The following is a 24,464-nucleotide window of genomic DNA, read 5'->3' as shown; positions in this document are numbered from 1 at the left end:
ACTTTTAAAAAAGTATGTTTTAAAAATGATGGTGCCATGCATTTAGTAATACAGGCAATTAGCAGAATAAAGGCATGTGATTGATGTCTTTGCCATTTTATTTTAGAATTGCGACTAAGCCCTGTCTTCTCTTTTCCTGATCTAGGTCATCATAGCAAACACTTAGGTAATGTGATAACTGTAGCCACAGAGACCCCAGAAGAAAATGCTATATTAACGAGAGAATTCTGTAACTTTGAAAGGAGAGTAAGAAAGTCATCATTTAAAAAAAATACATTAGCAAATCATTAAATATATGTGCTCCAGTCTAAGTTTGAAACTATAGACATCATTGATGGTACTCTGTAGTCTTCTGCCTACCATAGAAAACTGAACACAGAAGGATCTTCTTTTGTGAGCTGTACTTCACAAGCAAATTAGAAGATATGGTGACACAACTAGTGTGCCACAATGCAGGTTGTGCTGATTTCCTGTAAAGTGAGGTGGAGGCAGAAGGGAAATTTCAGTGCAGCATGGCAGAGGGGTGCTGAACCCTTTGACCTACCTATAGGTTTTCTACCCCAAACTGTTCCTCCCCAGTCATTTTTCTATAAAGTGGTACCTTCTCATCTCAGAACCGCACTGGGAGAAAAATAGCTTGAGAGAAGCAGATCTGGGGGAAATGCATGGAGCAGGGGAAGAGTTCCACAGACCCTTCCTGTACACACATGCTGTGCTCTAAATTGCTCTTGCCCTCTTTTTTATAGAACACCAGCAGCCCAAGTATGATACATGGGCCTGCTGTCATAATGTCTAGTTTGCCCCTTAGTCACCCGTCTGAGTTCTTGAATAATCTGGTCTTCCTGAATAACGAGCCATTTTAGGTAGATTAGTTGAGTATTATTAATGGCTCTGTATGAGCCTCATGTGGCGCAGGGTGGTAGGCAGCAGTGTTGCATCCGAAACGCTCCCCACGACCTGAGTTCGATCCCAGCAGAAGCTGGGTCCCAGGTAGCTGGCTCAGGTCGACTCAGCCTTCCATCCTTCTGAGGTCAGTAAAATGAGTACCCAGCTTGCTGAGGGAAAGGTAGTCACGGCTGGGGAAGGCAATGGCAAACCACCCCGCTATAGTGTGCCATGAAAACGCCAGCGAAAGCGGCATCCCTCTAGGAGTCAGCAATGACTCGGTGGTTGCACAGGAGGAACCTTTCCTTCCTTTCATGAACTATATACCCCTGACCTTGGGAATTCTTGGGTTAACTGGGATTAGTTGAAAGCTTGATGTCCTGAGAAGTCTCAAGCGGCTGCAGACTGTCTGCATGAGGGCTTTTCAGGGCAAGATGACATATTAAAATACCTCAGCATAAAGAATGCTGTACCACTCCCTTGATATCCTGTTAAAATACATCATTTTATTCTCTGCCATTTTGTTTCTTTCCTAGTAGTTCCAAGAATGAGAAATTTCAAAGGGATTGACTGTAGGCAGTGATTCTTTGAGACAACTCTCTTACTAGGGTTAAATTCTTACATATTCATCAGTTGCCTGAGGATGAATAGACATTGATCCTGAAAAGAAAGAGTGAACAGGAGTTATACACAGGGTTTCCTTCCTGGGACTGAAACTCCAAGGGAGACAGTTCCCCAGAAGGGCAGAGAGAGGCAAGGTAGGAGGATTGTTCTAATTTACTGGGGCAGCAACTGGAGGCCCTTTGGCCATATGTGCCATTTAAAGGGTGCTACCTGCTCTCCCCAATCCCAGCTGGCCTAGGTCAGGGGTCCCTTTTTGGGCTGGTGGGTACATTTGGAATTTTGAAGGAATATTGTGGGTGCTCCCACAAAATGGCTGCCATGGTGAGCATGGCCATTCACAAAACACTCATTTCCCAGAAGGCAAACTGGTGAGTCTAAGGGAAGAGTATCTTGCCCAAGAACCTAAGTACAAGGGAGAGATGGAGCCTGAGTTCCAAAACACAAAACCACTCTTTTGAACCCAAATAAAGATAGCACTGGAGGGCAGCACTTCACTTTGCCACATGCCAGCTTCCCAGGGTTTTTGTTTGTTTGTTTTTACTTCCAGAAAATCCTAAATAAAAATCAGGAGGGCAGGGAGCCCTGTGGCCACCAAGGGAGGTGTCTGAGAGCACTTTGATGCCCACAGGCATCACATTTGAGACCTCAGCCCTAGATGGTGAAGAGGCAGAAAAAGTGGAGAGCCAATATGGTATAGTGGTTCAATTAGGCTTGAGAGATCCAGGCTTTATTCCCCACTTGGACATGAAGCTCACTGGGTGACTTTGTGCCAGTCACTCACTCTCAGCCTAAGCTACCTCACAGGGTTGATGTGAGGATAAATGGAAGAGGAGGAGGATTATGTAAACTGCCTTGGGTTCCCTGCAAGAGGAAAAATGGTGGGATATAAGTGTAATAATCAAAGAAAAAAGAAGGCAGCACCGCCAAATACAGAAAAAAAAAGAGGTGAATCAAGGAAACTTTGATAAAATAGTAAATTGCTCAATGTGTTCCTGTGGAAGCCTTCCTCGGGTACACAAAAATTCCATGGGGGGGGTATTCTAGTTGGGCAACATGTCTCAAACAACAGAGACAAGTCACTATAGGAGGGGACGATAGGTCCAGGCTACCTCCTTTCATTCCCTTCTCACAGTGGCAGTCCAAGAAAACTGGTTGTCAGTCTGGATTCTAGTCAGATGGGCCAGAAAGGGAAGGTGTAACCTCCTTGGGAAGCCCTCGGGCTTTCCCCCTTAAATGTAGCTTAATACAAAGCCCACTAAAATTAGCTAGTTCCCTCCCCCCCACAACACACACACACACACACACTCCTGACAGACATTTAACCTGCCAGCTGAAAGTTGCCATTCTTTTCATTGCTAAATTCTCAGGAAATACAAGTCTAGCAACTCTTCATATTTACAGAAGAGGTGATAGACAAGTCTGGATGATTAAAAAGGGATAATTATTGCCCCACTTGAATTTCATCTTGTTGATTAGCTGCAGCAGACAGTGACACGCAGTTTTCACTTTAAATCTGTCAGTGTGGCATATATGTGACATTTCCCCCTCTAGTTGTGCTGTCATCAACAAACATTACATAATAAACACCTGCCTTTGCTATAATTAAAAGTATGAGTTGTTTTCTTCATTTATTCAGAATTGTGTTCCATGAAAGCTGTTTGCTTGTAAAGTGGTAAGAATATAGAGCAGCAATCAGCAGCTAGACTGGCCAGAAGACCAGTTTTGTGCAGCAAGCAGGGCCAAGTGGCAGAGGCCTTTCCCTCTGCCTTCTTTCTTACTTGCTGATGTCAGAAATGTAAGCTCTGCTGACTGGTGAACATCCCAGGGCCAGATTTAATCACAGGTCTCCAATTGCCTATCAATACCTAATGTTGCTTTTTCAGAAAATGTTATAATTTGCTCATTATTTGACTACAAAGATGACCATATTGTACTGAAAAAGAGCAAAGGCCTGCTGCCACTGTGGGTCTGACAGATCCTTTCAACATTTTTCTCTTTCGCTTGCCTTTCTGAGAAGTTCTCCTTCACTAGCTCCTCCATCGTCAGAAGTAATTATTTATTCTCCTTAGCATATTCTTCTGTTGTTGATCTTGACTGAACTTCATTTACCCACCACAGAGAGTGCTTTATTTAGATGGTGCTTTACTGTAATATATTTCTAATCGCAACAAGAGAGCTAAAGATACGAACTGTGTTGCTGTGCTGAAATCAAATCCCCACAAAGAGACTTGGCACAAAGAGCTACAGGCCATGGCACAGTAGCTGCTTATTGGCTGACTTAATTGACAAGGACAATAGCTCTCTTTGAGTGCAAATGGACATGAACAACATTGATCACAAGAGATCTTATGTTTGGCAGAAAAATTGTTCATTTAAATTGGTTTTTGTCTCTGGCCTTTATGGTAGTTTTGACTTGACTCAGTTTTGATTGAGGCTCTCATCATGAAATATCTCATTGTATCTGGACTCAGGGTTGTTTTTCAAAAAGTTATGTGCTCACACGCACACAGCAAAACATACTGTACATGTCCCAGTCCTAAAGATGATTAATCAGAACTAACCCATGTCACTGACTTCAGGTCAATGGCATTCTTAGGACTGCAGTTGTGGTCTTACTTTGTTTTACAGTTAATGCTGTTTTGTTCATGACAGACTAGAGTTATATTCATTGGACAACTTAGTGACCCATTTACACTAGAGTCATCTCTCTGACGTCTGAAGAAATAGAATTAGAACACTTAGCATACCTATCCGCCCTCTCATCACTCACTGCATGAGGAATTAACTCTCTCAAGAAGTCCAAAACACTCCCTGTACCTTCAAGCAGTTGAAAATCCCTGGATCTGTCCAACACAGTTGCAGTGCAGTAGCAGTTTTGTGAAGGAAAAGGAACAGGTTGTGGAGCAGCAAATATGTACAAGCAGTAAATCTTTGCAGAGATAAGAGTACTCATGGGTCCCAGGAGAGAAAGCGGAAATGTTTCCTAAGCTGAAGGAGCAACATGAGATCAGTGGAGAATCACTTTGGAGTTGTGTTGAGTGGCTCATCTGTAAATGTTTACATTGGTGGGGGTTGTGAAATGGGGAGAAAAGGATTAGAACTAATTTAACAGAGTGGACAAGAGAATGAGCTTTAAGTCACTGGTCCCTGGTTCAAATTTTATGTCAGTCATAAACTCACAGTGTGGCCTCATTGTCTCTTAGCGTCAGTCCACCCCCACCTTCTTCTTCAAGAAGTATGAGAAATTCTGGGTTGGATGAATCAGAGGTCGGAATTAAGACTGCTGGGAGAATTATCAACAACCTCCGATATGCAGACGATACCACCCTAATGGCAGAAAGCAAAGAGGATCTAAAGAGCCTCTTGTTGAGGGTGAAAGAGGAGAGTGCAAAAGCTGGTTTGAAACTCAACATTAAAAAAATGAAGATCATGGCATCTGGCCCCATCACTTCCTGGCATATAGAAGGGGAAGAAATGGAAGCAGTGACAGATTTTACTTTCTTGGGCTCCAAGATCACCGCAGACGGTGACTGTAGCCATGAAATTAAAAGACGCTTGCTCCTTGGGAGGAAAGCTATGGCCAACCTAGACAGCATAGTAAGAAGCAGAGACATCACCTTGCCGACAAAGGTCCGTCTAATCAAAGCTATAGTTTTCCCAGTAGTAATGTATGGCTGTGAGAGCTGGACTATAAGGAAGGCTGAGCGCCGAAGAATTGATGCTTTCGAACTGTGGTGCTGGAGAAGACTCTTACGAGTCCCCTGGACTGCAAGGAGGTCAAATCAGTCCATCCTAAAGGAAATCAACCCTGAGTGCTCATTGGAAGGACAGATAATGAAGCTGAAGCTCCAATATTTTGGCCACCTAATGCGAAGAGAAAACTCCCTGGAAAAGACCCTGATGCTGGGAAAGACTGAAGGCCAAAGGAGAAGGGGACGGCAGAGGATGAGATGGCTAGATAGCATCACGGATGCAATGAATATGAACTTGAGCACGCTCCGGGAGAGAGCGGAGGACAGGAAGGCCTGGCGTGCTATGGTCCATGGGGTCACGAAGAGTCGGACACGACTGAACGACTAAACAACAACAACCCTGGTTCAAATTTTATGTCAGTCATAAACTCACAGTGTGGCCTCATTGTCTCTTAGCGTCAGTCCACCCCCACCTTCTTCTTCAAGAAGTATTTACAAGATGTGCACCTTGTCTAGTTCACAGAAACTCAATGCAAGTTACAATATGCGTTTTTGGTGTAAACTTAAGTCCTACTCAGGCATTCAGGAACTGTGCTCCAAATCATGTGGAAGGCCTCCATGGATAGAGGAGGCTCTCCCTTTTAGAAAGTTGCTCTCTTCATGTAGAGGACAATGGAAATGACAATGGAGGGGATGGGCGAGCATACTCCCCCTCCTTGCATGTTGAATCAACACTGTTCCCAAATGCCTGAATAGGATGATAGGATCCATGAGCTGCATAAACTCCCCGGCCTTTCTGACCCCCATTGGTGATTCCAAAATCTGGCAGAGCAGCAGCAAACTAACTGATGGTTTGCCAGTGAAATTCAGTGGTATGGTGATGGTGGCAAAAAATTGACTATTTTCCTTTAAAACATGGTGGGGGGCAGCTTGTTTTCAAGTAAAATTACGCTCCTGGAAGTTTGTTAGTGCGGTAGCAGCAGCCATCTCAGCAGCACGGTGGAAAGCGGCCCGTGATGGGTTCTAGAAGGTGCAAATTGGCCCCCAGACTCACTAAAGTTGCCCACCCCTGCTATAGAGCCATTATTTGTGTATCTTCCTTTAGCATTTCTTCTTTCAGTGTCTCTGCTGGCAGCTTCATTCACTTTTGTTTGAGCAATCCTGAGATGCAAATTACGGCCTTGCCAATTTCATCTGAATGTCTTATGATTTATTAAGAATTGCAAAGACCATGAGAAACTCCGCTGCTCTTACTAAGTGCTACAGCAGAATAGCACCTGATGGATAAAATACATGTTATCATCGCATGCAGTCCCCAGATGGCCAGTGACCGAAGGCAGTAGTCTGTAAGGCACCAGTTTCTTGTGACAGAGTTCTTTTGGAAATCAGAGTAGTTGCTGAAGCTTCTGGTAGGTGGTCAGAGCCAGACTGATTTCCCCCTTTCCTCCAGCCATGGGCTGTGGCAGGAAATATGGAGGTAGTTATAAGTATTACTGAGATAATGCATGTGACACACCTTGAGCATTTCAGAAAGTGTTCTTTAGAAACGCTAAAGTCAACATCCAACATTGTACTGGTGGAAGGGAGTTCCAGAAAGCTAAATTCCCTGCCATCTCCTTCCTCCGGCAGCCCCCAGAGCTATGCAGAAGATTGGGGGACCCCCCCAAATGGGGCAGGCTGTGGCACTGAGGATCCTCAAAACAGGATGGAAATACCTTCTACAGGAAGAGCTCCCACTCACATAAGGTGGCTCAACCAATTTGGTGGGATTCTCTCTTCCCTCTCAACTCCCCAGACCACAGCCCACCCCATTCAGGAAGGTCCTCTGACCCCCTGTGTAGCACTTTCAGGGGGTTGCTGGAGGAAAAAGGGGGAGGGGAAAGCTCACTTCTCAGAATTCCCTTCCACATGGCTTTGGATGTCTCCCTAAATATTATTATTATTAATATTATTACCCATTGTGTCAGGCACATGGGTAAGCCTGTATGGTTCATTTGGAGTACATGGGGTGCATATCCTTAATTTCTTTCTTTAAAGTCCTTATTATATTATAATTGTGGTGTTTATAACCCAAATGTTTTCATTGGGTTGGATCCAGATTTAGCCATGCTTAAAGTAGACCCATTGAAATCAATGGGACGAGTTAGTCATCCCTCAGATTTCAGTGGGCATGACTAGGTCTGGCTCCAACCCATTGATTAATATTTAGGAAACTGATATTGTAATATTGAAATCCTATGCATGTTTACTCAGAAGTAAGCCCTGTTGAGTTAACTGGAACCTAATCCTAAGTAAGTGTGTATACAATTGCGGCCTAATACAGTATAACTGTTTATTTAATGAATAATTATAGCCAAATGGTAAATTGAGCTCCTCAAGATCAAATTAGTTTGAGAATGTATCAAATGCTTCTAATTTTAGTGATACCAACTTGACAGAACTGTCAAGAAGGAGTGGGGAATCTTTCAGGCTACGACACTCAACAAACGTCCACATATGACCAGGACTATTTCCTGAAATCCACTTTCACAATTCTTCAGCATTTTGTTTACTTTGATCAACAAATGAAAATGAAAATCTGCTAATTGAGCATTTATGGTGCAAAGCATTTTGTAGCGGTTTGTAATGAAACAGTATAAATCCACATCTCTCTGCCTTGACAGAACTACTAGGTTAAGGCAATTACCTAAATGGAACCATGGAACAGCTACATAAATCAACTGATTTACATAAACATGCTGAAAGTATCTGTAAACTACTGGAATATTTAGACTTCAGCCCTAAAAAACATGCTGCCTGAGCTCTCTGCACTAGTTATTGTTGCAAACATACTCTTTGGCTTTTGCAAAATGACCTTCTCTTTGTATAAACTTGAGGGCAGCTGAAGGTGCTTGTCTTCTGGGGCTTCTGAAGGCTGTTGATTATTCCAGGCCACTGGGATTCAGGTCACAGCATCCCTTCTGCCTAGGCCAGCCTTCCCCAGCTTGGTGCCCTCCAGATGTTTTGTACCACAGTTCCCAGCATTCCTAACCATTGGACATGTTGGCTGGGGGATGATGTGAGTTGTAGTCTGAAGCATCTGGAGGGCACCAGGTTGGGGAAGGCTGAGCTAGACTGTACCGAGGATTCAGATTTCAATAGTGGGTTACGCAGTGACCTACTTTGCATTTAAAGGTGGCAAATTGCGTGTTAAACATTAACCCATAATCTGCTGGGATCATGTGCCACTGCCATTTTGAATATGCAACCTCCTATCAGCCCGATTGGAGGTTGTTCTGTGATGTTTGAACCCAGATACTATGGATTGTTGTCCAGTTGTTAAGTTGTATCCGACTCTTCGTGACCCCATGGACCACAGCACGCCAGGCCTTCCTGTCCTCCGCTCTCCCCCAGAGTGTGCTCAAGTTCATATCCATTGCATCGGTGATGCTATCTAGCCATCTCATCCTCTGCCGACCCCTTCTCCTTTTGCCTTCAATCTTTCCCAGCATCAGAGTCTTTTCCAGTGACTTTTCTCTTCGCATTAGGTGGCCAAATATTTGAGCTTCAGTATCTGTCCTTCCAATGAGCAGTCAGGGTTGATTTCCTTTAGGATTGACTGATTTGACCTCTTTGCAGTCCAGGGGACTCGTAAGAGTCTTCTCCAGCACCACAGTTCGAAAGCATCAATTCTTCGGCGCTCAGCCTTCCTTACAGTCCAGCTCTCACAGCCATACATTGCTACTGGGAAAACCATAGCTTTGATTATACGAACCTTTGTCAGCAAGGTGATGTCTCTGCTTCTTACTATGCTGTCTAGGTGTGCCATAGCTTTCCTCCCAAGGAGCAAGCGTCTTTTAATTTCATGGCTACAGTCACCGTCTGCAGTGATCTTAGAGCCCAAGAAAATAAAATCTGTCACTGCTTCCATTTCTTCCCCTTCTATATGCCAGGAAGTGATGGGGCCAGATGCCATAATCTTAGTTTTTTTAATGTTGAGTTTCAAACCAGCTTTTGCTCTCTTCAATTTCACCCTCAACAAGAGGCTTTTTAGATCCTCTTCACTTTCTGCCATTAGGGTGGTATCGTCTGCGTATCTGAGGTTGTTGATAATTCTCCTGGCAATCTTAAATCCGACCTGTGATTCATCCAACCCGGCGTTTCTCATGACGTACTCTGCATATAAGTTAAATAAGCAGGGCGATAATATGCAGCCTTGTCGTACTCCTTTCCCAATTTTGAACCAATCGGTTGTTCCATGTCCAGTTCTTACTGTTGCTTGTTGACCCTTGTACAGGTTTCTCAGGAGACAGGCAAGGTGGTCTGGTACCCCCATCTCTTTAAGAATTTGCCACAGTTTGTTGTGATCCACACAATCAAAGGATTTAGCATAGTCAATGAAGCAGAAATAGACGTTTTTCTGGAATTCTCTTGCTTTCTCCATGATCCAGCGAATGTTGGCGATTTGATCTCTAGTTCCTCTGCCTCTTCGAAACCTAGCTTGTACTTCCGGTAGTTCTCGATTCACATACCGCTGAAGCCTAGCTTGTAGGATTTTGAGCATAACCTTACTGGCATATGAAATGAGCGCAATTGTACAGTAGTTTGAGTACTCTTTGGCATCGCCCTTCTTTGGAATTGGAATGTAAACTGACCTTTTCCAGTCTTGCGGCCACTGTTGAGTGTTCCAAATTTGTTGGCATATTGAGTGCAGCACTTTAACAGCATCATCTTTTAGGATTTTAAGTAGCTCAACTGGAATACTGTCATCTCCGCTAGCTTTCTTGTTAGTAATGCTTCCTAAGGCCCACTTGACTTCACTCTCTAGGATATCCGGCTCAAGTACAGTGACCGCACTATCATGGCTATCAGGGACATTCAGATCTTTCCTGTATAGTTCTTCTGTGTATTCTTTCCACCTGTTCTTAATCTCATCTGCTTCTGTTAGGTCCCTGCCTCCTTTGTCCTTGATCATGCCCGTCTTTGCACAAAACGTTCCCTTGAGATCTCCGATTTTCTTGAAGAGATCTCTAGTCTTTCCCATTCTATTGTTTTCCTCGATTTCTTTGCATTGTTCATTTAAGAAGGCCTTCTTGTCTCTCCTTGCTATTCTCTGGAACTCTGCATTCAGTTGGATATATCTTCCCCTTTCTTCCTTGCTTTTCGCTTCCCTTCTTTCCTCAGCTACTTGTAAAGCCTCATCAGACAGCCACTTGGCTTTCTTGCATTTCTTTTTCTTTGGGATGGATTGAGTTGCTGCCTCCTGAACAGTGTTACGGACCTCTGTCCATAGTTCTTCAGGCACTCTGTCTATCAGGTCTAATCCCTTAAATCTATTCGTCACCTCCACAGTATATTCATAAGGGATATGATTTAGGTCATACCTGAATGGTTTAGTGGTTTTCCCTATGTTCTTCAATTTAAGCTGAAATTTTGCAAACAGTAGCTCATGATCTGAGCCACAGTCAGCTCCAGGTCTTGTTTTTACTGACTGTATAGAGCTTCTCCATCTTTAGCTGCAAAGTACATAATCAATCTGATTTCAATATTGACCATCTGGTGATATCCATGTGGGGTACTATGGATTAATTGTGGGTTAAACAGCCCAAAGTTAACCTATACATTAACTTTGCGAACTGGCAAATCTTGGGTTGATTAACCCACAATTTGCCACAGCTACAGGGGCCATTATGAAAGGATGTGGCCTCATGGTGATAGTGGACTCCAAAAGGCAGGGTGTGATTAACGCATAGGCTAAGAAAATGTCTAAGATATTGTATGAGGAGAGCAATCCTATGGCCCCTAGACAGCATCTGGGGGGCCATAAGATTTTTTGGAATCTTGGATCCGAAGTAGGAGACAGTGCTCCAACCATGGACCCAGGAATCTGAGCTCCCCTCCCCCTAGCAGCCAGCATGGAGAGAACCATGCTGGCTGCCTCTACAAGAGGAGAGGAGGGAAAGGGGGCGGTTCTGTGGGTGGGGAGGGGAAGAGACTGGGGTGACCAGCTTACAAAAAATCCTCCAGCCACCCCAGTCTCCTTCCCTCCCATTCTGCAGAGTCCCAGCTTGACGGGCAAAATTGCTCGTCTAGCGAAAATGCAGGGCGAGAGGAGTGCAGAGGTGATGACAGCCTCTGAGCTCTTCCCACCCTGCATAGAATGCTTGTCAGCCTCTGAGTTCGGAGGCTGACAGGCATCTGGATAGGATTGCACCCTTAAATACAAAGGCTATTAAGGGCATTATCCTATGCAGATAGGCAGCCGCCTCCGAACTTGGAGGCGACCGCCTATCCAATGCAGGACAGGAGAAGCACGGAGGGGATTGTTCCTGCCGTGCTTCTCCTGCCCTGCATTTTCGGCTAGACAGCCGATTGCAGCTGTCTAGCCATGGGAGGGCAGAGTCAGGGAGGAGGCTGCTGTATGACACACTGGATGTGTCGTAAGGGCATTTCCACCCTCCCCGCCCCAGAACGCCCCATGGGAATGCCCCATTTTGGCTGCTCTGCACTTCTCTTGCAAGCGTGGAGCACAGAGCATGGGGCAGAGCATGAGGCTTTTCCGTGCTGCCTGTGAGGTAGCGTGGAAGTGGGAGAAAGTTGGTTCTCCAGCAAAGCCCGTGCTCCGAAGTCGGTTCCTGGAAAACCAGATATCCCATGGCCATCTAGCTGCTGACTAGTGGCCATAGGATTGCTCCCTAAGAGAGATTAGAATCCCAGAGCTACAACCAACGTATCTCTGCAACTTTAAAGATAAGAAATTTGGTGATTAAAAAAAAAAAAATTAAACAGGCATCCCACAAATCAGTATAAGGTATTAGATGTTACTGAATTCTGCATAACATTCCATGTGCAAATGACCAGCCTTGGCTATAGGGCCAAGGCAAACCGCTGCCTTCATCTGGGACCTTTCTAACATGACAGATGTCATTCTTCCGCTCATTACCACTACCATCATTGCTTTTATTTGTATGCCACTTCTCCACATAATGTACTCAGAGCAACTCACAGCACAAGAACAGCGATACAAAAATAAGAATACGTATCAATACATCATTGCAATAAACAGTTTAGTAAAGATTCTATTCAAAACATAATAATAACAACCTAAACAATTCATTTAAATAATACTAACATAACATTTTTCATTCATTACAAAATAGGCTATATCGATAATTAAAACACATTATTAATTGATATTAATTATCAGTAATGTGTAAGCCAGAGCCAAATGCACTAAAACTTTCCAATGTTTCTGTATATTCTACTTCTGTATATTGTGTATGTATGTGTGGGGTGTGTGTGTGTGGTGTTGCTGCATCTGTGAGGGCCAGCAGAAAGCAGACAGTGGTGGCCTCCTTATTTTCCTGATGACCTATGTAATTTACAAATCTCTTTGGATTAAGAGACAGCTGCAGGAAATATCTCATTCTTCTTTCTGGAGAGCATGCAGAAATACTATATATAATGTTTTATTTCTGTTGTGTATTCTATAGTCAGATGTAAACATTACAAATAATGCAGGATCTAGCTCTAAGGAGACTGTAGCTTAAAATGTGCCCATCCCTCACCTCCTTCTTCCATTATGAGATAATGAACTCTGTGATGGACTGCCTTGTTGAGCCCAGAAGCTTCAGGAACTGACTGCTGTGTTTCAATTTACATGTTCTCTTTTTATCTAGTGATATATCCTCACATTTCACGGGTAGAAGCAAGTCACACTCAGGCTCAATGGTTTTTTTCCCCTCAAGGAGTTGTATTCAATGTTAGTCTAACATAAGCCTCATTCTTCAATGGGTCTTCTCTAAGTAGGACAACCCAATTTGCTTAACAGGCTAAACGAAAAGATTTGTGCAAGAAGAAATGTGAAATTAATAGTTTTACAAGTAGGCCTCTTAGGGAGCAATCCTATTGCGGTAGGTGGCTGCCTCCGAACTTGGAGGCGACCACCTATCCAATGCAGGGCAGGAGAAGCACGGAGGGGATTGTCCCCTCCGCGCTTCAGCCACCCTGCATTTGTGGCTAGACAGCTGATTTCAGCTGTTTAGCCGCAGGAAGGCAGAGCAGGGGAAACGGCTGCTGGACAACATGTTGGATGTGTTGTCTTGGCATTTCCGCCTTCCCCACCCTGAAACGCCCCCACGAACACCCCGTTTTCACTGCTCTGTGCTCCTTGTCTGAGCATGGAGTGTGGGGCCATTCCACGCTGCCTACAAGGCAGTGCAAGGAGGGGGGGAGGTCAGTTGTCAGGGAACTGACCTCGGAGTGCGGGCTCCGAGGTCGGTTCCCGGAAACCAATGTATCCTATGGCCATCTAGCCTGTGACTAGCAGCCATAGAATTGCGCCCTAAGTCTCCAAGTGAAAACTGAATAAAGGTGATAGTGGTAAGGTTAAGCGTTCCAACTTGTTTTATCCTTGCTAAGATCTGTGCATTGGTTTGTTTTCCTCTTATTCACAGGAAGAAGGCATTGTGAAGGAGATAGACATCAGTCATCATGTAAAGGAAGGTTTTGAAAAAGCAGACCCTTCACAGTTTGAGCTGCTGAAAGTATTAGGTCAAGGCTCCTATGGAAAGGTAATATTTTTACAATGTGTAATCTGTTTCAATAGCACCTAGAATCAGCTCTGCGTTCAAGAAGTAACTTGATCATTAGCCTCATAACCTCTCAGAGCTGGTGTAGATATTCCAAAGAAGGAACAAGCAAGGAAGCTTGAGTGACTTGTGCTTCCTTTCGCCACCCTCCCAGGTCTCTTCCAAAGCAGGGAGATGCATATTCTGACCCTGCACTGGAAGAAGATGCATATCCCCTTTCTTGAAGATACAGGTAACATTGAACTTCAGTCTTTAAGTACAATGTGGCCTCCACCTTTTTGTCATTAGACCACTTTGGCCAAAACACGCACTATGGCTGGTGCACAGCTGCCACCAAAGCCGTAGCTCCATGTTATCTCCTCTTGCACTCTCCCTTCGTAATGTCTAGTAAAGCAAAACACATGATGTGATGTCATTGCATTGGAAATTTCCTCAGCCTGTGTGAGGAGAAGCCAACTAAATGGAGCCATGGTAAAGAAACTCACAACATGGCAACGTTCAGGTTTTGCAGCATTAAATGTTATGGCAGGGAGGAAGAGAAGGAGCATCAGTTCTGGCTTTAGTTGCATGCCTAAACAGGTTTTAATGGAATTATAGGGGATGTATCCAGTGGTGGAAGGCACTTGCACAACCGACCTTTCTCTTCCACCCCCCTACACTCACACAGTCATTGCATACAACCCATAGAATCGAAAGAAAGGCATTGGCTGGGATCCTGAGGATTTTGCGTGTATAATCTGCAGGTACATCTGATTTCCCCCATAGTTTCCTTTTCAAAACCTGCCCCTGTGATAAACAATACGTTTGCTCTTCTTTAGTCTGCAGCTATTCCAATTTCTTATATGATCTCAGATATGATCACTAATGTGCCAGCCATTTGCCAAGCTCTAATACAATATATATTTGAATCGTCCTGCATTCAAGAAATCCACATTCTTTTAGTTGATGGTGTTATAAGAAATTATTTTGCAGGTGGTGGTTTTCTTTATGAATAATATGGCAATAGTGGTGTTTTGCAATAGGATACAGATTCATTTGTTGTATTTTTCTGTGGGTTTGATAATTATTTTCATGTCCTCTTAAACAGCACAGAGTGTTCCCTGTCTGACTCATCTGTTTTGAGGGGAATGCAACCAAATGCAATATTACCCAATATTACAGGGAGCAGCTGACAAATGACCAGTAATTTCAGTTCGTAGCCTTGCTTTCTATAGTTAAGGACTGGTAAGGCTAAGCGAGACTGGGGAGCATTGCTGTCCCCAACCTGGAGCCCTCCAGATGTGTTGGACTTCAACTCCCATCATCTTCCAGCCATTATGGCAGGTTGGGGAAGGCTAACATAGCATATAGTGATTTCTCCTCCCCCATACATCCATAGACTGCCATATCCCATAAAAAAGGCATGTTTCACTCCTGAAAGAGTAGTCATTTTTATTAAGTAGTCTGTGGCTTAACATTTGATGTTAAGTATCTCTTGGCAATTTTAGTGGTTGAATATGAATAACCAAATTTTAGTGCATTTTTTAAAAACTGGGCAATGTTTGAAGACATTGGTTAAAAATAAAATGAGCACAATCCAACTAAAACTAAGCGCACACACACACTCGCTCTCTCAAGGCCTTGCCTCTCTCTAAGTGCAATGATAGAGAAGATCAATTAACAGAATTTGGGGAGATGGAGTAGATCTGAACAAGGAGGAGGAGTCTGGATATAAATGCAAGGGACAGGGGAGAGGAATAGGAAGTGAAACCAAAAGTGAACAGAACATATTCATGCAGTTCTGACTTCTGAGGAAACTTTTGCTGCACGTATCCTCCACTGTGTACCTACCTTCTAATGAAATTTAGGTCTCTGAATATGTATTAAGGTTATATTAGGGAGCAATACTTTACGGATAGGCAGCCATCTCAGAACTCGGAGGCTACTGCCTATCCAATGCAGGGTGGGTACAGCGCAGAGGGGATCTTTGCCTCCATGCTCCCGCCGCCCTGCATTTGCAGCTAGATGGCCAATTTTGGCTGTCTAGCCACAGTGCTTTGGAGTGGGGGGTGGCGGTGGCCGGATGACACATGGTGAGATGTACTGTATTTCTGTAAGTGTTGTACTGGCCCTTCCGAGGTCCCTGCCCCCAGGAACTCCCCTTCCTTCCCGCTACGTGCTGCTCTTATGAGCGCAGAGCCCAGGACAATCAGCGCCACCTACAAGGGGGCAGGGAGGTGGTTTTCTAGGAAATGACCTCGGAGCATGGGTTTGGAGGTTGGTTCCCAAAAACAGACACATCTTATGGCTGTCTAGCCACTGTCTAGCAGCCATCGGATTGCACCCTTAAACAGTAATTTTCTTCTACTAAAAAATGAGGATTAAATAGAATCTTCCTCACTAGTTATTTAAACTGTGATTTAAATCATCAAAATTGAGTCCTTCAGAGAAGCAATTTAAATCATGATTTAAATCAAATCAACCCTGTCCCCAAACTGAACTTTTTGGGACTTTCAGTACATTTATTGTGGCTATCAAACCAATTTTTCAATGTTTTATTCTAAATGAACCTAAATGTTTCCTAATTGCACTGGATTAAGAAGGACAGTTGGGTGAACTTTTCCTTTACGGTGACTCAGTTTGTTCATGCTATATTTGGCGTGAAGAAGAAATATAAATTCTTTGCACTCAAGATGGAATATTAAGGCCAGATTTTTCATCTAGTTTGTGTCATCTGGAGGTCTTTTTCTTACTACTCAGGACACCATAATCTGGATTATGTAGTTTAATCTGTAACATTTAATGCATAGTGGAGCTTGTTATTAGGAGGAGGGTTTGGACTTTATGACCTTTGCTTCCTTTACAGTACCAGGAATCTTGTTTCTGTATAGGGTGGCTATGTGTTCTCTTTTACAGAGGGCAGTCCTCTGTCTGAACAGCTGCCAGAGGGCTGTCCTTTACTTGAAGACATCCTCTATTTGAAGGGGTGATCTGTCCGATTCCAGTTTAAAGTTAAAGACACTTAGTAACTGTTGCCTATGAACAGTTAGCACTTCAACAGCAGACTGAACAGGTAGGCCCAGAGTTCACCTGGTGATGGTCTACCACTCTATGGTGAGATGTACTGTATTTCTGTTTTACTTACAGTAATTATTTTTACATTTGCATCTATACATATAAAGTGGCATATGCAAATTTCATGTGAATCACAGACCTTTTCTGTCCTCTTTTTTGGTGATGTGTTTCCCTCTTTGGGGGTGATTCATAGGTGGCCACCTTATCTGAATGTGAGGATGCCCACACACATGCCTACTTTGGGAAAGCTTTAGGTTTTGAATGAAGACTTCCCTCTCTTGTGCTTATAGGTGTCCACCTTATCTGAATGTGAGGATGCCCACACACATGCCTACTTTGGGAAAGCTTTAGGTTTTGAATGAAGACTTCCCTGTCTTGTGCTTACTAAGCAGGGCTGGCCCAGAACATTTTGCTGCTTGAGGTGAAGAACAAGAGATTGCTCCCTCCCATTCCATGTACAAAAGACAACTGAGCTGGCAGCTGAATCTTACTTCAATACTGGGGATGGGACAGTATCCTCCGCTGTACCTGAAGGTAGCAAGCTACCTTAGGGGGTGCAGGGCTGGCTGCGTGGCACACACCTTTTTCCTCCAACACCTTTCTGCCACCTCCCAGCATCAGCTGCCTGAGGTGACTGCCTCACTCTGCCTAATAATAGGGCTGGCCCCATTACCAAGGCAATAACAGAGGGGAAAGTTACATATTTACTTAAAGTTTAATCAGAAGCCCAGCAGTGTTACTTTCCTTTACACAAATGCTACAAACACCATTAATTCAAATGTACATTACTTGATTGCTCTTTGATGGGTTTTTTTTTTCCCCTGCAGGTATTTCTAGTGAGAAAAATCAAAGGATCTGATGCTGGGCAGCTCTATGCAATGAAGGTACTTAAGAAAGCAACTCTGAAAGGTGAGAAGAAAAATTGAGCTCAAAGCATCTGTACAATACAGTCCGTTATTAATAGGCAAAGTACTTTATTTGAAGCTGTGATGCATATTCCTATGGCATAAAGCAAGAAATTGTTCTATATATTATACTGTAGGTTTGGATTTTATAAATGCAAGGGATAGGGGAGGGGAATCATAAAAGGCAGCCAGGAATAAAAAGTAGCAGGCTAGCCATATAGCTTTCTGTGTCTTAGATGTGTACAAGGGAGATGAAAATTCAAACACTTATCAGGTATTTTGAAATCTTTCTTTCCATCTCCCTTTATAGACTTCATTTGTAGTCTAAATGTTATCCCATTACATTTATTGTTGGCTGCCAAGTGAACAAACAGCACTGATTACTTGTTTGTTATTTGGTGTATATTTCTTCTTTCCAGTTGAGGGTTGGTGGACTGTTTGATTCTCTCAGTCCCCTTATTGTCCACAGAGTAATTGCTTTTACCCTAGGTCATCCCCGAAAGGTCATCCCTAGAAGTGTGACAGCACTGATTATACCTCTGTGTTCCCTTGCCCAGGCTTGAGACCACCACACAAAGGTCTAATTTATTCATTTGGGGAATAAACTAGACCTTGAGAAAATCAGAGAGTCATGTCCTAATTCCTCCACACCTCAAATCTACATGTTTTAATTTGGTCTTGAAGGGCAGAAGAACTAGATATGATGCTCACCATGGAGCTGCAGATGAAAACAGTTCACCCTCCTCTCCCTGCACTATGGAAGCCTATGATATGACATCATCTATCATGCTGCTCCACCTTATTGTCTGCTGCTGAGAGGTGAGGAAACAGTGGTGAGATGATGTCATGTCACATGCTTCCGTGGGACAGCAAGAAGAGAGGGAACTCAAAAAGAGGGTTTAATTTTAACCCATGTTTCACATTGCATCTAATTCCAGTCCAAGTGTCAAACTACACATACATAAATCTCATGAATTCTTCCAGGTGCCCACATTTTCTCTCCATCTCATGATTCTTGGCTTTTGCCTATAAGATGCATGATGTCTGAAACTTGGGGGTTCATCACATGGAGCTTTTATCCTGCTATTGAGATGGCTCTCTCTTGGAAGTTTGCGGGCTTTTTAGATGATGCTGTTACCCTCCAGGGTGTCTCCCGCTATTTTCTCCAGCCTATCTCTCATGTTTTCCCTAAACGCAAAAATGTGAGTTTTTTTCCAGCCCACAGAACAGGAGCGCCATGACCTCCTGGTGAAATGTGGGCATTTGTTTTCAGTTGTTGGGGGCGCAGTCAGGATGAGATTTGACAGGCACGAGGGCAAGAACCGCCTGCTGATTGCGTCTTCTGCCTCTGCATTTCTCAATTGGAGGGAGAAGAGGGTAAAATGCCTCTCTGCAACTAAGGGAGACACATCTGATCCCCCACCCCATCAAGCTCAGAAGCAACGTCCTCTGTTGTTTCAGAGCACCCTATTAAGTTCAGTGGGGCTTACTCTGAAGTAAGTGTGCTGAGGGTTGCAGACTTACAGGGTGATCTCATGTCTACTCAGAAGTAACTCTCATTGAGTTCAATGTGGCTCACACCCACATAAGTGTGCCAAGTGCTGCAGACTTACAGCACAATCTTACATTTTATGTCTCCTCAGAAGTAAGTCAGAGGTTTCCTGGGGGCTGTGAGAAAACATTACAGCAGAAGTTAAGCTGTGGATACAAAACTCCCCCGCTCCTTTGCACACATGCCGGGGAGGGAGGAAGGCACTCCCTCAGTTCAAACCAGTGGCTGCCTGTAAAGAAGCCCTTCCTAATCCTGCAAAGAAACCGAAAGCAGGAAACTCCGGAAAGGATGTGGATTTTTTGCTTAATGTAGAAAGAAACACCCTTAGAGAGATGGCAGAATTGGCTTAAGCAGAGATTAAGCAGAGATCCTTTGGCCCAGGGCCCATGGGGTGTCAGATGAGCCCCCACCCCAAATCCCTACCCCCTTCTTGAATCCCCACCCCCTGTAGGGTAGTAGGCAGAGGAATCCCTGCTGTTACCTCTGATTAGTGATTGGACATAACAGCAGGGATTCCCCTGTGCACCATTCCCCTTCCCAGTCAAGAGGGCGACTGGCACTCTAAGGGGAATCATTGATCAGAGATAACAGTGGCGTTTTCCCCTACTTGGCACACTTGCAGTTGGAGGAGTGAGTGGTGCACTAAGTGCTTTGCCCAACCTGCATCCTTTCCACTGGCAATGGGGGAGGGTTTGGGGCAAGCAAAGACACCCCAGCCAAGTTACTGGGTAGAGGAGTGCACCTCCATCCCAAACCTCAGTCAGGTTGGCTACACTGCACATGGGCTTTCCCCAGTTGAAGAAGGGGCACACGCAGCCAAACCAGGTCCTTGGCTAGATGTGGCGATCTGTTGTCTCACTGTGATGATGCCTCACAGTTTCAGATGTCATGCATCTTATGGGCAGAAGCCAAGGATCATGTGACTGAGAGAAAATGTGGGCACCCATAAATACACATAATTAATATATTGTGTAGTTTGACCCTTGGAATGGAACCAATGCAATGTGAAACATGGACTACACTAAAAATTAAACCATCTTTTTGAGTTCTCTGCTTGCCATCATGATCTACTTTTGTCCCCAAGCACTTTGGCTGGGCACCAAATGATGTCAGGGTCATGGCCCCTGCCCTCTGATGTCATTCAGCCCTTTCATCTGCTCCCACCCACCCATCACAGTTCCCCATCCCTGGGCTAAATTCATGATGTTAACATTCACAGAAGGACCAGCAGAACTGTTGTTGTTTTTAAACTTTCAGAGTGTATTCTAGCGTGCTGAGCTGTTCATAAGGCGGAATTCGGTTTGCATTTTAACTGACCCAAATGGGTGGCTTCTGCAAAGGGATGCTGCAAGCCTCTTCCCTTCGAGCACAGAACAACTGAGCTTTCCATCTTGCATGGGACATACTATGCTACTGGGAAACATCCTTGGAACTGTTAAATGGCAGCCATCACTTTTTTTATTAGTAGAGCAGGTATGTTGCATGTGGCAGAAAGGAGAGGGCAAGGACTGATTTCTAGAATCAGGAGGGATCCCTCACCCAGATCTACAAGAAAATTCAATTGCTGTTTTTATTGTTGCTATTTTGAGGTAGGGGAGAGTTCTATGTCTCTCCAGAAAATCCCAAATTGAAAAAAATGTGCAGTTCAGCAAATGCACACCTTATGTATTCTTTCTGAGGGGCATGCAGTGGCTATTATGGACAATGTACAGGTGCAAAGAAGGAGAACAAGGCTAGTGTGGAGGAAAGAGGCATGCTTAGCAGAATGGTAGCTTTGGTTGCATAACACTCAGCTTCACTGTCCATCTTGGGGAAGAAAGATCACGGCCGATGGGGGAATGAGGTATGTGGAATAGAGTGTGAGCAAAGCCTTAAGGGGTGATGGGGAGAGGAACGGGGGAACCTGAGTGGAATGCTTGCTTCACTAAGGGTGCAATCTTATGCATGTTTAGACAGAAAGAATTCCTACAACTCCAGCATTCCCCAGCCAGCATGGACTTCTTTGTAGGACTTACTTCTGTCTAAACATGCATAAGATTGTGCACTAAGCTGCTGTGTGTTTGAGTAACTGAGCAAGTTTATAAATTATGCCTGGGATTTGGGGACTGGGTGGGGTGGGATTAGGAAAATTTCTACTTTATGAACCTGATTCCATGTCAGTTTCCTTTCGTCTTTGGCATTTAAATTACTGAAAACTGGGAAATGCAAGTTATGCCTCAAGGATATGTTTTGACTGATTAATTTGTATCTCAGAGGTTATTCTGGTTTAGTATCCTCCTGAGGGTTTAGAAAGCAGACAAGCACACCTTGAACTACACTCTGTATTACTGTCAGTCTGCATTGTGTTAATCATAATCTAGTCATAGCCATACCATGTGTGCAAGATGACAAGTCCAGCTCTAGACGGGCAGAGAGTGCAACTAAATCTTTGCACTAAGTAAATTCTCAAATGTACAGCAGGACAATGCCTTTATTAGTGACATTTTGGTTGGTCCTAATAAAGCTACTGCCCTCCAGTGGATTTTTTTTTCCAAATAGACCACCTATGTGTTTTGTATAATTGGTAAAGCAGGAGTATCAAATCTCTTTCAGCCTGAGAGCCAAATTAAATGTCAGATAAACTCTTGGGGGCTGCATTCCAGTGGTGGACCTGTATCTTAAGATAAGGGATTTTTGTATGAACAGCCATTCTACTGCAGAAGGAGCTGTATATGCTTCCCCTTCCACCACCGCCATCCCACCCAGCACAAATGTTCTGTTCTTATGCTGAACTGTTTTATCTGCTCTTAGTTTTAATGTATGAAATGGACTTTAATCATCTGAAATGTTTTTATGGTATTGCGTTTTATGTATTTCATGATTTTTTTGTAAGCCACTTTGACTTTTTTTTATAAAGAAAAGCAGAGTATAAATTTATAAAGAAACAATCCTTGCCAATATTAGTCACTGCAATTCAGAAAACTATAGAGCTAGACCACATCTGGGAGTGAGTCAGTGGAACAATCCTGTTTCCCCACCCCCAATCTTTTTGCTGCCATGCAATTGCCCATCAGAGGCTGTAATCCTATATGCACTTGCCTGAGTGTTAGTCCCATTGAAGGCCATGGGGCTTACTTCTGAGTAGACATACATTAAGATTGTGCTGTAAGACCATTAAAGGATATTGCATTCCAGTCTGTCCCAGCTCCTTTTCCTTTAAGATGAGAGCATGAATGAGTGCAAACTCATCCATCTTGGTTTTCTTTTTATTACATCTAGAGATACTCATGCAGCTTGCGTGACTTATTTTCTTCATTTATGTCAAATATTAAAAAGTGCCACACTTTCAGCAAAGTGCTCGATCTGTAAATAATTGTGCTCCCTTCATCCTTTATATAAGCAGATGCAAAAGCTAATCCTTCTTCACTCCTTTTGTGTGTGTAAAAAGCATGTGCAAATTGGCCAATAAATCTTAAAATCCTCTGAAACAACCATAAATTGCAGTCTGAGTTGTTTTGGAGTACCAAATTGCAGGCCTGCTAAAAAAAGAGGAAGAACCTCCTCGTTTCTTTGAAAAAAGTAAGGATCATCCCATGATTCTTTCACCATTGTGGTCTTCGCTGCCTGAAAATATACTTGCATTATGTATTAATAACGCCCAAACAGCATAGCCAAAGGACCCCGCATAGTTACTCTTAATAAGGGGAGGGCAGAACTGAATAGTAAAGAAAAATACAGTGCTGCTCTGGCTGCCGTAGATACCATAACTCCATCTGAGAAACACATATAATATTGTTGCCCTTACTGAAAATAAAATGCTGTTGTGTTTCCTATTTTATATAGCTGGCGTTCAGAGAGAGGTCACTGAGTCAATTCTCATGTTTTTATCTTTTCTCACCACAGAGCATGTGAACCAAGAAATAATTTCTTAGTTGTTAAATATGCATGAATCATTTTTCCCACTGTTATAATAAGGTTTATTTATAGTATTAGTGAGATTAGTTTAGTATGCAAGTGCATGGTAGTGTATTTCTGTTGCATGCATAAATGTAAATAAAGAACTGTTTCAACAGCAGAAGCCATCTCTGGGATTGGCAACATCAAATAAGGCTGTGATCCTAAGAACTTCTGATCTGCATGTTATGGCCATCATGTTGAGCCTGCTTGAAACTGCTCCACATGGCTTAGTTATCACATGAGGAGCCATTTATGTGAAGTGACTCAGCATGTGGATGAGATGCCTTTCACCACACAAATGACAAGCTTTTTATTTTCTGAGTTGAGGAGCATCCTAGCCATATGCTGGGTCTCCTGTTCACGGATGACACCTACAAAAAAGCCATTGCCTAGTGGTGATGGGAGAGCCTTTGAGTCCCTGGTAGGTTCAGGGATTGGCAGGCAGGCAACAGAGGAGAGGACATGGTTGGGAGTGTAGGATGGTAAATAAGGCATCAGGACTTTGGACAGTGGAGCTGAAGGCAAGTTTAAGTTCATAACCTAGATCAGGGGTAGGCAACTTACAGTTCTCCAGATGTTTTGGCCTACAACTCCCATCACCCCAGCCACCATAGCCAATAGTGTTCTTTCCTTCATCCCCACCAGCATACACAGTGAGCTTCTCTTTCAGTAAGAAAATAAAGGGTGGTGTGGATATGAGGCATATGAGGCATGAGGATATGAGGCAACTAGCAATATTTCTACCAAGTTTTTGTTTTGGGTGGACGGGGGTGGGGGGACGATCTTCTCCAGAATTGTATAATTCTGGAAATCAGAAGGTTCATTGCTGGGCTATTACTCCCGTATAAATGTACGCGGCCCTAATTTGGATCAAGATCATGGCATTCCGGGAGAAGGTTAAACCTTCCCTCACCATCACCACCGGTTTTCCCCTGTAATTCCATATACACCTACTGGAGGGTTTTAAAAGAAAATGGCTCGACTGGATATGTTTTTGTTTTTTCAACTCCCCCTGCTGGGGGAAGGGATGGAATGTTGGGGGGGGGGATTGGTGGGCGGGGGGTGGAGGCTTAAACCACTCCTCCCAGAACACTGTCAAACTTCCAGAATCATGACATTCTGGAGAAGAAGACACCCCCCCCCCAACCAAAAAGCACCTCGGCACAAAGAACGTGGTGAGAGGGAGCAGCAAAGGGAGGGAATTGCTTTGGTTACATCTCCATTTACTGGTTGGGGCAGAAGGTTG

General features: G+C 43.8%; 1 protein-coding gene across 1 annotated transcript in view; it reads left to right on the top strand.

Annotated features, from left to right (window-relative positions):
- RPS6KA2 (ribosomal protein S6 kinase A2) overlaps nucleotides 1-24,464 on the top strand; it is a 186,090-nt gene that overhangs the window by 52,825 nt on the left and 108,801 nt on the right. Inside the window, exons 2-3 of the mRNA XM_084827999.1 lie at nucleotides 13,637-13,753; nucleotides 17,653-17,734. Coding sequence (XP_084684125.1) covers nucleotides 13,637-13,753; nucleotides 17,653-17,734 — 199 coding nt within the window. The remainder of the gene's footprint in view (nucleotides 1-13,636; nucleotides 13,754-17,652; nucleotides 17,735-24,464) is intronic.

The sequence above is a fragment of the Heloderma suspectum genome, chromosome 1 (assembly GCF_057233095.1).
Source record: "Heloderma suspectum isolate Gila_16-S chromosome 1, 16-S_ref, whole genome shotgun sequence".
Lineage (NCBI taxonomy): Eukaryota > Metazoa > Chordata > Lepidosauria > Squamata > Helodermatidae > Heloderma > Heloderma suspectum.
The sequence above is the reverse complement of the archived record's forward strand: the minus strand, read 5'-3'. Positions and strand labels throughout refer to the sequence as shown.